Source organism: Marmota monax, unplaced genomic scaffold (genome assembly GCF_021218885.2).
Source record: "Marmota monax isolate L192 unplaced genomic scaffold, Marmota_monax_Labrador192_F-V1.1 WCK01_AAM20220418_F8-fsc00003, whole genome shotgun sequence".
Taxonomy (NCBI): Eukaryota; Metazoa; Chordata; class Mammalia; order Rodentia; family Sciuridae; genus Marmota; species Marmota monax.
The window spans coordinates 33,904,533-33,919,493 of NW_026694084.1; the positions used below are offsets into that span (position 1 = coordinate 33,904,533).

Sequence of the window (14,961 nt, forward strand, 5' to 3'; positions counted from 1 at the left end):
AAAAGAAGTGATTCAGGGATTAAACTCTAATGAAGCTCCTGAAACAAAACCATATGGTTAGAAATTTTAGGAAAAGCAGATGACAGAAGGAAATCACTGAGCTACTAAGCTCTGAATTCTGAAAGAAATAAAGGACAGCTTGTCTTAGAATGAGAGTCAAAGCTACAAAGTCAAGTCGGAAGAAAAAGACAACTAGGAGAAATAATGAAGACAAATCAGTTCACAGACTAGAACCAGAAGGGGGAAGATGAGATGGCAAAACAAAAAGGAGGTCTCTGCAGAGTTTTACTTTAGAGACAACAGCTATCTGTTCTCACCAAATGCCATCCATCCATCCACAAACACTAGCCCTTGCATCCTCACATGACAACTCAAATGTGGACAGGAAGACTTTAAGACAGTAAGCAGACACAACCACAATTACTATGGGTACTATGAACTTTTTATGTAGATTTAAATAGATTTAGCCCAGTGACACAAACTCAACACGCTGGATGGATTTGCTCATTATGACTCAAGGGGCACTCCCAAAAATAAGCCCCTTGTGCAGAAGACCAAGGCAAGACGAAGTGATGTGCCTACTGTGTGATCACAGAACTTCCACCAGGTAGCTGTCTCAAAAAGAATGGTTCCAAGGCCTCAGACCAAAGCAAGCAAGTATCAGAGTTCCCCAGGCCTGTTAGCAAAACTCAGTATCTTCTTAAAATGAACAAACAAAAAAAATCCCCTGTACCTTCCACATTAGTCAGGTGACACATGCCCTGCCTCTCTACATATAAATATATATACCAGCAAGGATCAGGGTCCCTCTTCTGGAGTATAACCCCTGGTGACTATAATACTCAGTTCACACAAACATCTCCATAGGATCGAAAGATTCTGAAGGACCATGTGCGACTTGATATCCATGTGGTGTTCCATGTGCTGTTTGTGGAATTTATCTTCATTTCTGGCTCAACAGTACAGTAAGAGATGAAATGAGAAAGGATTAGGGGACATAATGGAAAGAACTGAATAAACAGGAGGTCCAGAGAGAATATTGAAACTCAGTGAAGTGCAGTGATGTGATCCAGACCACACAGCTAATAAGTAACAACATGGGCCATTATGTCTCCAAAGCCTAAAATTACTATTATGACTGCTTCTAAATACCTAATACACAGGTGCTGTATCAGGTGTGTTTATGTATCAATATATCACTTACTCATTTAACAAACAATAAATATCTATTGTGTGCAAGAGAGGAAATGCTTTCTGCCAGCTAGGAAACTAGAAAATATAATTAACCAGGTTTATTGATCAAAAGATGAGGGTACCATTAGATCCTAAATTAGTACTTTAGAGAAGTCCCTTGTGTACAATTATGAAGGTTCAGGGTTTCCAAATGTTAACAGGAAGATGGATAGCTATTTGCATTTACTTGTGTTACTACGTTCCTCAGCTGAAATGGAACAGTGCCACTAGACTGGTTATTTCTTATGGTTTAAATACAGGAAAACACTGAAGTCCAACTTGTTTGGCCTATACTTCAATTATTATTATTTTTTAAATGACATATGCTAAGAGGCCAAGATCACTTAAAGCACTTTAAAAACTTCACATGCACCTATGTATTAAGCACAGGAAAAGCTCTAAATACACAGAAAAAATAACTGAGATGAAAGGTCCCAAGCTGACAGAGGTACAAGGGTTTGCTAGACTATACAGATACTTGATTGAAAGGCAAATACTGTAAAAGAACTAATTTTTACACTTAGGACAATAAATCACAATTCTTATTTAGAGTAATAAAAAGAATTTACATAAACAACCACTCTCTTTATATTTAACAGTCTTCCTCGGGCCCATGAGTTATTCAAATTTTTGTGTTCTTAAAAATCATACAGGGAAGGACTATAGAGTTGGAGACAAAGTCTTTCAAATAGTTTTCTCATACTAAAACCCTTTAGTATATAAAGAAATAAAAGCAATTTTCTTATGAAATTTTTCTTGTGATAATTTGTTCAGAAAATGATCTAAATAATTCAAAGACCTGGGTTGATAGGGATTATAAGCAGATCCCAGCCAAATTTAGTACTGTGAACATGAAATACTCTTAAATAATTTTGACCTTACAGATGTTTTTCACTAGGGAAGTAATAATTACAAACTTTCAACTTACCTAACCTCTGAGAAAATTCATAAAATTTCTTTAATTTTCCTACAAGTGGAACAACTGCACCCCATGCCTTCTCTTGCAACTTCTCATCTGCTGGATGTTGGATTGCCTTTAAAATCCAAAGAATAAAAATAGTTAGATTTAAAAAAATCGCAAGTATCATTTTTTACATTAAAATACAGGTTTTAGAGAACGTAGAAAACCCTGATACAATTTATAAAATTTAGAATAATGTACCCACTAACACTGGGAGTGGACCTTGTCATCTCCGTGAATACTTCAACTCTATTACAAAACATTTTCGTTTTCTTGAAACAGATATAATGGAATTAAAAAATTGAACATGTGTTTGTGAACCAAAAAAGTAAGGCAATAAATGAAGATGCCATCTCTGGGAATAGACTACGAAATAATAATTCAAATTCCATGGACTGAGCCAGCTCTAAGAAACCTAGCAAGTATTTACGAACCTAAATCAACCTCAAAAATGTGATTTAAAAGTTGTCATAGATACTCATTCCCTATAACTACAATCTATATTAGACTTCAAGTTTTCTTAGATTCTTCTGAATAAGACAACAAATAAAACTAGTTTCAAATTTAAAAAGGGAGAAAATAACATAATCTATATATCCTTAATATAAAAAAACAAATGTCTCTTTCAATATCCAACCTTTCAAGCGATTGGACAATCTTTTCTGAGTATTGAGGGTTATCCACAAATATATTTTCTTGCTTTTATCTTTCAGATGCTTTCTTCATCCTTCAGAGAACTTAAAGCTTTGTCTACGATCTCCAACCAACTAACACACCATGTGAAAGTTGAAATTTACAACCAAGGCCTGCTTATGAACATGATCAGAGGTACTCAATGACACATTTCACATTTTCCAAAGCACTAGTACTCTGAGAGACTGTCTAAACAAAAACAAAAATCAAGAAAGCAAACTAAACCAGATAGATTTAAAGCATGCTGTGAATAAACTAGCTACAAATCAAATGGACTGTATACTGCTTAAGTTATTTATATGTGTCAGTAATTTCAGATTTTCTTGATTTTTTCAATAAAAAATTTTTGAATGCTGCTTAAATTCAACAGCAGCCTAGAGCCTGTTCTATGTTTATCTAGAAATTTCATAATATTAAAGAAAATCTGACACAACATATAACAATCCTAGTTTCACATATTAATCTGAACACTTCAAAAAGTTTTTGATATTATACTGATATAAATGGAAAAAAATCCTTTTAGGCTCAAGCTCAGACTCAGTAACATTTTATATCAAATAATATAAATGTTTATTATTCAGGAAGTAATCAAACAGATGAAACTTAAAATTTCCTTTTCTGAAGAAGCCCATTCAATGTTTCTTCCAAGAATCTACAAGTTATTTGCTAAATATAAATTCATTCTCAAAATACCAAAAATGTCCAGCAAATGTCATTCATGTTCATAAGTGAAAAGGGCTCACAATTTCCGTGGTGCCCCTGCTTGAATTTCGTTGAAAGAGCACATGGGTGCTCTCTTATGACAAACATTTTTTTTTTTTAAATATTTATTTATTTTAGTTGTAGTTGGACACAATACTTTTATTTAATTTATTTATTTTTATGTGGTGCTGAGAATCAAACCCAGGGCCTCATACACACCGGGTGAATGCTCTACCGCTGAGCCACAATCCAGCCCAATGACCAACATTTTATGGGTCTCCTTCAACTTCCAGTCCTCCTCTACTCAAATGAGTTTCACTGCTGGCAGGTAAGGTTTCAGGTCAACACATATGGAAAGCTTAGCATACAAAAGGGCACTTATATGTGTCAGTGGCAAGATTATCCTGTAGCAGCAGGTATTTTTCAAAAATGTTAAAACTGTTAAGAACACTTCTCAACATTAGTAGAAAGTACTTATTTTCCTTGACAGTAGTATATCCCATAAAATAAGGCTTTGATTATTAGTTTCTAACTTATATCACATTTTATTTTAAATCATGTTTAACAAAGTGTTGTTTAAAACCAATATAATTCTACATCATTAGCATATAACTAATAGGAAAGTCCCAGTTTATGTTAGGTTTGTGTCAGGCATGGTGTTACGTTGTTTACACAAATTATTTATTTTTTTACTTGCAACTCAAGGAGTTGCTTCTATATTTTTGTTACAGTGAGTAAGGGCACCAGAAAGGCTTTATGTTCGTATTTTCTTTTGAATTATAGTTGCTTGGAATATATTTTCCCAAAATCCCCTGGCACAAGAGTACAAACAATTTTAAAGTTCTTATTTTATACACTGCCAACCTGACCTCCAAAAAGACTACCACCATTCGACACTATCACTTGCACTGAGATTATTTTTTCTTAAAAACAACTAAAACTTCTTGACAGTACTGTCTACTTATTAGCATGGCTTAACATTCTTCCTATTGTCTAAGCTTTTTCATGGGTCATATGGTTCAATGCTCTATTGAGTCTTATTAATTAATCAGCAATATTAAATCTTAATATTCAACTATGACCATTATAATTATTAGTTCTCTATATGTTGGACATACACTGAACTTTCACTAGAGCCTTCTTTCTTAATTTGTTTATCTACTATTCAAAAACCTTTATAATTTGTATCATTAAACCTTCATTCACATCACCATACATTTCTCAATGAAAATTTCTTCAACTATCTGAGTAGTTTACACGTTTGTCCCCATCTACAGATTTAAATGCAGTTTTTTTTTTAGTTTTGTATCTTCCATATTACATATCTATATTCACCTATTTCTTTGTTCTTAATTCTTTTACCAAACTGGTGGTACCTTTATAAGTCTTAAAGCTGGGAAAGGTCAATCTCTTACCACTACTTTTAATTTTTTCCTTATACTTTGGTATTCTTCAGTGTTTTTAAGTATATAAACTTGGGGGGAAAAAAGCCCTTAGGACACTTAGGTACTTCTCCCTATCACCAATCATGGCATAGTATGAGTGAACTACATGTGGTTAAACTGTATCTCCTCAGGAAAATAGCACCACTGCATGGATCTGGCATCCTAGGGGAACTTCATCCTTTGGTCACAGGGTTAAGAGCTCCTGGTTTCATAGCCCTAAAGCCCTCTTTGAAATGTCCTATATATAAGCTTTCCTATCATTATATTCTCTGGTAGAAGATTACAACTAAATCTTAATATGCATTCAATTCTATATACAAACTGAAGGAAATACTATTTTTCATTATAAAGAATCTTTCTAAATATAGCAGAACAATCCTTCTAATGGAAAGTATTACAGCAACAACAATAATGATAATAGTGAAGAACAACAGCATTCTACCTTTGGGGGAAAAAAAGCAAATAGATAACAAATGGTCTTTGTCTCCATTATGGATGAGATTTTTTTCTTTATTGTTTATGGGAGACACATGACAAGAATTCAATTATAAAACAAACTTGAATCAACATGAAGACACTATCTATCATTTATATTATATTACATTATATTATATTAATATTATGGTGCTGGGAATCGAACCCAGGCACCATGCATGTCTCTACCACTGAGCCACATTTGTAGCACTATTAATCATGTTAGAACAACTTGTGGACTGGTAAGACGATTTTACTAACTAATTAGTTGTTTATGATTTACTTAACATTTAAATCTTTCCTTTCCATACATGTTTGATTTTTCAAAATGTTTAAATGTTTAGAGAACTTGGTTCACAGCAGCAGCTACATGCCTTTGTTTACTGAAATCTTAAGGTTTTAAGCTAATAATATTGCTAAGATTATTCTAAGGCTATATATTTATTTCTTTAGCAGTTAACAGCTTTTAATAAACATTATGCCAGGTGCTGATAATATCCAAATATGCAAGAAACCAGGTTCACTCTCCTCAAACTGGGGGGCATAATGGTAGAGAAATAAATACCAGTACCAATGGTTTTACAAAGGATATTGTTTATCAAAAAAGAAATGTGTGTGCAGTGTTAGGCAAAGGGGTAACAGGAAGTAGAAGACTGGAAGGAAGGATAGGAATTCAAGAGGAAAGTAAAAGAAGGGCAACCCAGACAAAAACAAGGAAGTATGCATGTGCAAGACAGCAGGGCACAAGCAATCCAGTGCAGGAGAGGCAAGAAATGGAATTCACTCTCTCCGTAAGTCCCCAGAAGCTAACCACACCAAAGCCATGGAATCAATTCTCCCTCTTCCCTTACATTAAATATCCAATACCACAGTATCTCTTGAACTGTCATCTTCTAGAGTCTGCACTTTACTCTGCCTTCACCAGTAGTCCAAGTGCCAGAAGAGAAATCAAGTAAGATAGGAACTGTAAGATCAAAAGAATGGTCTTTGATGACCACTGCACTCATTGTCACTGAAAATAACAGAAGCAGAAAGTGGGGAAAATGAAAAACAAACAGTGGGCCCTGCCTTAGAATATGGTAATGAAAAAAAATGAGATTCAGGTCCAGAGGCTAGATAATTTCTCTATGTCTTTAAGACAACTGAGTAAGTACATGCTGAGGGAAAGAAGTCAGAAAAAGAAAAGGAAAGAGGAAGAAGAAGAATAAGAATTAAAGAATAATTTGAAAAGTAGTTCCAGGAAAGTATGGAGAATAAAGGTAAAGAGGTAGGGAACCAGCATTTCTGAAAAGTAGAAGAAATTAAAAAGGACAGGGCTAGAAGCCTGGTTAAGTTCAGAGAATGGGCAGGAAAGCTTTTGAAATAGAGCACCCCACACACCTTCCTTGTGGTGCAGTCATGGGAAAGGAGGGCAGTGGGGAGGGAAGTGGAGGTGAAGAGACCACACCCTGGTTGATTTCAATATTCTCCTAAACAGCTAGGAGTAAGAAAAAAATACTGGCAGAATGAAGCCACAGAAAAGTCATGTTCTCCCCACTGCCCAGAAAAAGAAAAACATACACAGTTCCCCAAGGAAATGGAAATTTCAAATGCAAGAGCAACCAAAACAATGAAGCTTCCTTAAAAACACATAAATTACACATTTGTCAACACTGTTTTCATCCTTGTATCACTGCAAACACTTCCAAAATAATGCCCAATGTTCTTTCTTTATATGTACTATTTCACATGAAATGAAGAATTAGATAACATTAAAAAGAGGTGAGACATAGCTAATTTTAGTTTACTTAGAAAGCACATAAACACATTTTACCTCTCGTATTTCATGGCCTGCTCCTCTGTATGACTGCAAGTCCTCCAAGATGCCTTCTGCATCTTTTAATACTACATTCACCTGATTATAAATTTCCTTCTCAGATTCTGTAGGCTGGGCATCTAAATAGCAGGAAAGCACAAAAAAATTTACAGTGACATGAATTTTTTAAATACATGTAAACTCTAAGCAATTAACGCAAATTTTCAAAGATATGTTACATTTATTCAATGTTAACTTTGCACTTAGAAAAGATTAATAATTTTTCCACAGTTATACATTTGAATAACTAGCCTCACATTTATAAAAATTACAGAGATTTAAGGGAGCACCAAATATTACTATTTAGGTTACAAATTATGACTTGGTAAATTATTAAAAAATTAAAATTAAAAATGTAAACTCTGATATTCTTTATAATCTCTTTTTCTACTACATTGATCACTGTCACTCACTAGTGACTGTAGATGCATCAATAATTATTTATTTTAATGCAACAGAAATGAAAGCCTACTAAAATATCTCGCTAATCTACAGTTTAAGACTAACACTACTTTATTTTCCTTTAAAGTTCACTTTAACAACTGAGTTTTGATAAGAAAAAGTAAAAACTTCAAAAAATAGTTTTTAGATACTCTTTTCTAGGGACCATTTTGAATTGTCTTGACAAATAAGATCACATAGGGCAGGGTATACATATTTAAGAATAAACTAAGGCATTGAACTTCACTGCTGATTAACAGAAGGCCAAGATTTCTGCACAGAGGAAGTTCAAATTACAAAACTGTTACAGAATTCCTGAGTTGGTGAAAGCAAGATACTTTAAGCTAAACTACAAGACTATCAATGAAAAATTTAAATACTACAGCAAATACGGAGTTTCTACACACTTGGTACTGAGAGAAAAATTGAGGGAAAAAAACAGTTATAAAAACATAATCAGGGACAACATATGGGCATTTTCACCACCTGTGGTGTTAGCCAGAAAACATATGCTAATGGTGATGAAATCTGGATTTCTCTCTGCTAGACTTGAGATAACAGAAACCCTATTTTAAAAAACTTGGTCACCTGTTTCTCTAAAGCCAAACCTTTTTAACACATTTGTTTCTTTTTCTTTCTTCCTTTCTTTTTAAGGAAAAAGGGGGACTCCACAAGGCCACATTTCTTCATAAATCTTTCCAACTAGACCACACTTGACATTGAAGGTAAGGCATAAAGCACTTAAAATGATAAACATTATGATTACCATAATGTTTTAGAGGAAAATTATGCTGGCAGGATTCCTCCATGCTAAAATAGGAGCGAAGGGAGGCAGTCCAAACTTATAAGATGAATTAAGAACACTTCTGATAAATCTCTTTGTCATATAAAACCAGTACCTAGACTGTCTATAACCACTTCACCTCCCCACACATACAAAATGATCTATTTACTCCTTTACTTAAAAAATTTAAAAGAAACTTAATTCACACATGAAACTAGGAATAAAGATGCTTTCAAATTACAACTTTATTTTGTGCTAGGGGCAAGTCATAATTCCAAATATCAAACCTGCCAACTAATCAAAAATGTACAACATATAATTTGAAAAAAATCAACAATTGCAGTACCAAATTTTAAATTTAACATATGTAAAACAGTACTACAACAATTAAATAACACTAATATGCAAAGCCAATTTATAAAATTTTTGTTTATATATCTGTTCCCTTATTTTTCAAATTTCTTTTCAAAACTTTGTAAAAAAAAAAAATAAAAATGCTACGACAAAGTAATTAATTACACAGAAGAAGCCAATTAAAACACTAAAGATTCTGTCCAAATCTACAAAGGCATCACTAGATTTTTAAAAATCAGGATTTGTCATTATAGCAGTAAATTTTTATAACATTTAGCCAGACCATCATTTTCAAAAGTCGTAATTAGACACAAAACTGAAAAGAAGGCACACCCATAACTTTAATACTTACACAAGAGGCAGCAGAGGAAAATACTTTTTACATGCAAAAATGACAGTTTTATACTTTTTCATTATGGAATTGTGGAACTACAGACATAACATCAATAATAAACACATATTATAGTTTGAATTCATGAAGTGGGAATTCATGACAAAGGACAATAAATATTTTATCTATTATACATCTAAAGCAATTGTGAAGTTTGAAAACACTAAACTGTATTTCTGGTGTGGTGACTAGTTGTTAACACAAAAATATGACACTGAGACACACAGACAAAACATTTTCAAGTAGAATTAAATAGACCTTGTAAGTAGTTAATACTAGTAAAGGTTTAATAAGTACAAAGAAATTTAAAAATAAAGGAGAAGATTCAAGTTTCCCCTAAGGCTGGGGAAAACACCCAGCACCACACTGGTTAAACATTTGTTAGACTGTCACGGAAAGTCACGTTTATAATTTTGAAAGCTGCTGAAGACTGCTGTAGAAATGAAGACAAACAGAAAACAGCAGACAGGTACGCGCTACTTTACTGGAAGCAAGTCATGCAAAGGAGTGAAATACTAGGGAGGGAAAAGATTGTATAAAACAAAGCATTTTTTCAAAAAATGGCCTTATATAATATGCAACCAAGACTTGTCACTTTGATTTTTCATAGCAAAGAATGGCTTTACTATTTCAAGAAAAATGTACAGTCTGATAACAAAAGAACACTTATCTGATTGCAAAATAATATACCTACTACTGAGAGTAGACAAACTGATTGTTTGAAGATAAAAATGAATTATTTTAATAATTTCACACCTGTTTCCTTAGGGTAACAGAAGATGATTCACTAACATATTTGCTAAAATTGAAGATATTATATTTAAAAAGGAATGGCAAAATAGCTATGAAAGGAAAAAAATAAAAAAGCAAATCAACATAAAAATTATAATAAAGTCTTTCTGCTTTAATCTGACATTATATTCATTCACTCATAAATATTTCAATCCATCTCTATAAGCTTCATTAAGTCAGGGATCAAAATGTACATTCCAGTGTACATTCCGGTGGTACAGTGCTCATCTCTTATGTGTGAGCACTGGGTTTGATCCTCCGCACCACACACAAATAAAGAAATAAAATGAAGGTTTTGTGTCCATCTACAACTAAAAAATTATATGTATATTTAAAGAGTACATTATACAGGCTAGGGTTGTGTGGCTCAGTGGTAGAGCGCTTGGGGCACTGGGTTCTATCCTCAGCACCATATAAAAAATGAATAAGTAAAGGCACTGTGTCCATCTACAACTAAAAAAGAAAGTAAAAAAAAAAATTAAAAAGTACATTCCATACCACTGGTAAAGTATATAAATCAATACCTAAATTTCCCATAATATTACTTGAATGAATGAGAAGGGTCAATAAATAATCCTCCAACATGAATTAAAGGAGGCTATTATGCATTTTTTTCTCTGAACATATAACCCTACATAATTTTATAAAAAGAAAATTTTAAATGCCACTAGAATAAATAAACTTCCAAGTATAGGATCAAAGCAATTGAAAATGTATGTGAGAAAATGGAAAAAAAAATAAAGTTAGACTAAAGAGTGGATACCTACATTTTTAAATGATGGTGGGAAACAGGCAACACAAAAAGACATTGGAGGAAACGTACAAGTCAATGGGAAGGCACTGTTAAAACAAAGAATCAGAGAAAGGGTACTCTAGTTCTCATTTATGAATGACCACTTCCTATTCTGATCTACCTGGATATAAATTTAACAAATATAAAACTTCTATTACATACAAAGTACTCTGCTAAGGTTAAGAAGGAACACAAAAACAGTAAGTGTCCCACTTCTTCCAAGTTATGCAAGCTAAAGATGTGTCATTAGAATGAGCAATAAATTAATGATGTTATAAAATAGTAGGAAATTCCAAGAATGAGAAGAGACTTTATGGGCTCCCATTCAGTGTTTTTCACATACTTTTATCAGCATAACTGCTATCAAATTTTATGGAGCGATACTGGGATTATATTTTAACTGCCACTATGAAATAAAATAAAAATGAAATTTTATCATATAGATGTAATTTGTCTTAAGGAAAAAAACTCCCCCTGCCCAAAGAGCATGTTTTAATAAACACAGAATGACTTATCATGCCTTAAGGACTTTGTAAGTTGCTGCTTCTTTCTACAATGTCTTTCACTAAAATGGCTTTTTTTCACCTTCTAAATAAAATCCAATTCAAACACCACCATAAGATAAGTTTTCCACGGTGATGTCCAATCTACACTTTGCTAAGTTAATACCTTCTGATATATGCCTTGAATGTAACTTATGGAAGTAAACTATGAGTTTACTTTTCTGTCTATGCTGTGCTATCAGACTGAGAACTCCCTGAATGTTGTTACCTTTGCATCCCCAGCACCTTCTGGCTGGTATACAAGAGAAAGTATGCATATATTAAACTGAAGTAGAAAAACGGTATGGAAAGGGGACAGTTAATAAAGACTTATTTAAAGAAGGTCTTCATTTTGTAAACTCTTAAGATTTCATTAAATCATATTTTAAATGCACTAGAATACTTAATTTGTATACCAAAATTTGCATGTAAATTAGTACATAAAAAGCTAGATTTATCTACATGGAATTATTTCTATATTGCTTAAGTATGGAGGTATACTGAGCAAGATTTAACCAATTAGAATGATGGAACTGGTGGCCTGAATATTATTACATATCTAGAAATAAGCAATGTAGTATTATTAACTACTCCATTTAATAAAAAATGTGGCTTTAGAAATTCTAAGTAATAATTAGGAACAGGTAAATTAACTGTTTGGGCAATTTTTAATGTGGTAAAAAAAAATTTGAGAGGTCCCTTTGATGGACCAAGGCTCCTAAGTAGTCTAAAGATAAGGCAATGTTTCACACATGCATATTTCCAAATGAAGAAACATACACAAAAAGATGAGAGAAAAAAGAAAACACCAATGTTAGAATCAAAGGAAAACATATTTAAAAATATAAAGTAACAACAAGTGAACTCTGTTCTGGTATAATAGTATGTTTTCACTAGATTTCACTTATAGTATAGTATACCAGGAAGCGTCAAAATAAAAGTTCTACATTGGCAGATGGGGGGCAACAGGTATCATTTTTTAAATTTATCTGCCTTTAAGAAATTAATACTTTCAATGTAATTCTAAATTATTAGATATTACTGTTGTTAGCAATTTTAACCTTTGCCTGCTACTAAGTTTGCCATTTAAAATTTTATGTTAATGACCCAATCCCCTTAAGACTGGAAAAGTCAAGACAAATCATCTTTTAAATACTACATTTAACTTCATGCATCCCACTGGACCACAACATAATGATAGATTTATAAAAAGATCAAGTGCCAAGTCTTGAACAAGATCTTGACTATATCAAAGCCAAGATTCTGCAAATGTAAAAAATTTGGGACAAAGAGGAAAAAGGAGAGAGAGAAGAGCAGAAAAATAGACAAGACCAAGTTTGAAACAGATGCAAATAAACTAAAATACAGCTTTCATGTAAGTTGCCTCCTCTGAAAGAATAATCTTAAAAGTCAGCAATTTGCTCAACATCCCGAAGCTGATTAAAAGTCATGCTAAACATGCACTTAAAATAGCATTGTTAAATTGTTGAGAAGGGTCAAGAAAATTAATATATCTAATAACATTTTCCCCTTAAAAAAAAAAAAAAACCCAACAATTTAATATGGTCCTGATATTGACATTACTTCTCTTTACTAGCCTGCACAGTACACAAAGTGTAACAGATCATTTATAGGAATGTAGTAAATGTTGAAAATATCAGTGACCACAAATATTCTATAAAATGGAGATATGCTATAAATTGATGTGTTCATGTAACAAGTGCCCTGGCTCAAAGGGAAAAAAGTATAAATGATTTATAACATAGAATAAACTATATAAAAACTAAACAGAAGTTGGTAGTGAAGACAATGTCTTTCTTTGGGTTCATTTTAAGGATTTATTTTATTTTTAAAAGAAAAAGTCTTAAATTTTAGGAATCTATTCAAATGTTTTAATCTCAGATAAAGTATAAGGAATCATGAGATTTAACCTAAATGCTATCTCTTCACCCTTTCCTAACAATTTTCTAATGATCAGTTAAAACAGCAACATTCACGCTAAAAGACCAATTTAATATCATTTTTCTCAATTTGACAACCAGACAAGCTAAAGCGATACCATCAGCCAAAAAAGCAAAAGCTTTGCACACATGCACAGAGGTCAATGACACTTACCTGCCACTCTTAGACCATATTACAATAGGTCATGCAACATAAAACAAACAGAAGGCAAATTACTTAAAGGTCTGTGAACCTATTATTTTTCTTTTTATTTAGAGTTAGAAAAATGAGTTCCTGAAATAAATACATAAAATTAAGTTTTTAACTTTTCAAATTATCTGCAAAGATTAAATAATTTAGGTTCACACTTACCTTTTAATATTATGCCCAAATACTGAGCTCTGAATGGCCTTCATGAACAGATTTCATATTTAAAATAGTTTAACATACACAGAGTAACTGAAACCTAGTCAATTTTCAACTGTAATACAATTTTCCCCCAAAGACTGCTTGTATTAATAAATCTTGAGGTAGTATTTTTCTTTTCCACCAAAATTTTTTTCATAAAAATGTTTCATTAGAGTATATCTCAAATTATAAAATAATCTCCAACTAAGAAATATGAAATGTCTTATAAAAATTCAAATAAAGACATTTTTCTCATCAGAATTTAATCTATATAAAATCTAACTTCCAGTTCTAGAAGGCACCAGAAATTTTACTCAAACAATTCACAGCTCAGTCATGCAAAGCAGTTAAAAAGATGGCGAAGTGGAAACATTCATTAAGTGCAAGACAAACGCAGTCTACTGCAGGCAAAGAGAAATAGATATAAAATCATCTTCTCACTTTCAAAATCAAGGAAAAAATTTGGCCCCTGCTCAAGGTCTGTGCATGTCAAAACTTTAAGAAGATTCCCCATGTTAAGGTACCTGTCAAGACAAGAATGAGAAAAGAGAAAATATCCCTTTATAAAAAAGAACATCTGAAATTTATTGAAAAAAAAAAAAAGGTAACAGGGAAAATGTTCATTAGGCCATGAATTCATCCTTCAGGTTACCCAGACTGTGCTCTGGCAGACAGCAAACCGGGTTCTCAAGGTGTTGGTATGGAAGACCTAGAGGTGAAATGTGGTTTTTCCTGTACACAATGACACAACTGTTGCTCTAATTCTTCTTAAAATTCTCCCAAGACAAGTTTCATTATTGGCCTTATAATGAAAAATTCTTTAAGTATTCCAATAGTGCTAGTATTCTGAAAAAGAAATTCTGATCAAGAATTACTCACATGTAATTTTGTTAGTATAGCACTGAAACAACAATATATTTCAAAGCCAAATATTAAGAGGTTTGGCTTTCAAAGCTCACCTTTGACTCTCATCCTAAAATAGCAGAATATAAAACTTACTTCCTATATGCCATTAAGTACAGCATATATTTTCAATCAAATTTGAATCATTAATAATTTGTGAAGGTTATTCAAAGCATTGATTCCAAATATGCAGCACAATTCTTATTTTTTAAAGAAAATTATTATAGGATTATAAGCAAACAGAGTGTT

The 14,961-nt window shown here is 32.6% G+C and overlaps 1 protein-coding gene and 1 non-coding gene across 18 annotated transcripts in view; both read right to left on the reverse strand.

The window, feature by feature from the left end:
• Cyrib (CYFIP related Rac1 interactor B) overlaps positions 1-14,961 on the reverse strand; it is a 135,657-nt gene that overhangs the window by 14,238 nt on the left and 106,458 nt on the right. For 9 of the 17 annotated variants that reach the window (XM_046464656.2, XM_058585731.1, XM_046464661.2 and 6 more), the window contains 3 exons: positions 14,251-14,333; positions 7,322-7,443; positions 2,162-2,267 (listed from right to left, as the gene is read on the reverse strand). In XM_046464656.2, coding sequence (XP_046320612.1) covers positions 2,162-2,267; positions 7,322-7,443; positions 14,251-14,323 — 301 coding nt within the window. In that variant the 5' untranslated portion in view covers positions 14,324-14,333. The remainder of the gene's footprint in view (positions 1-2,161; positions 2,268-7,321; positions 7,444-14,250; positions 14,334-14,961) is intronic. The other 8 variants (XM_058585734.1, XM_046464655.2, XM_046464662.2 and 5 more) reach the window with 1 other exon arrangement.
• Positions 5,150-5,274, reverse strand: LOC124107082 (small nucleolar RNA SNORA25). The gene has a single exon (XR_006856285.1). It is a non-coding gene; the product is annotated as a small nucleolar RNA SNORA25 (small nucleolar RNA).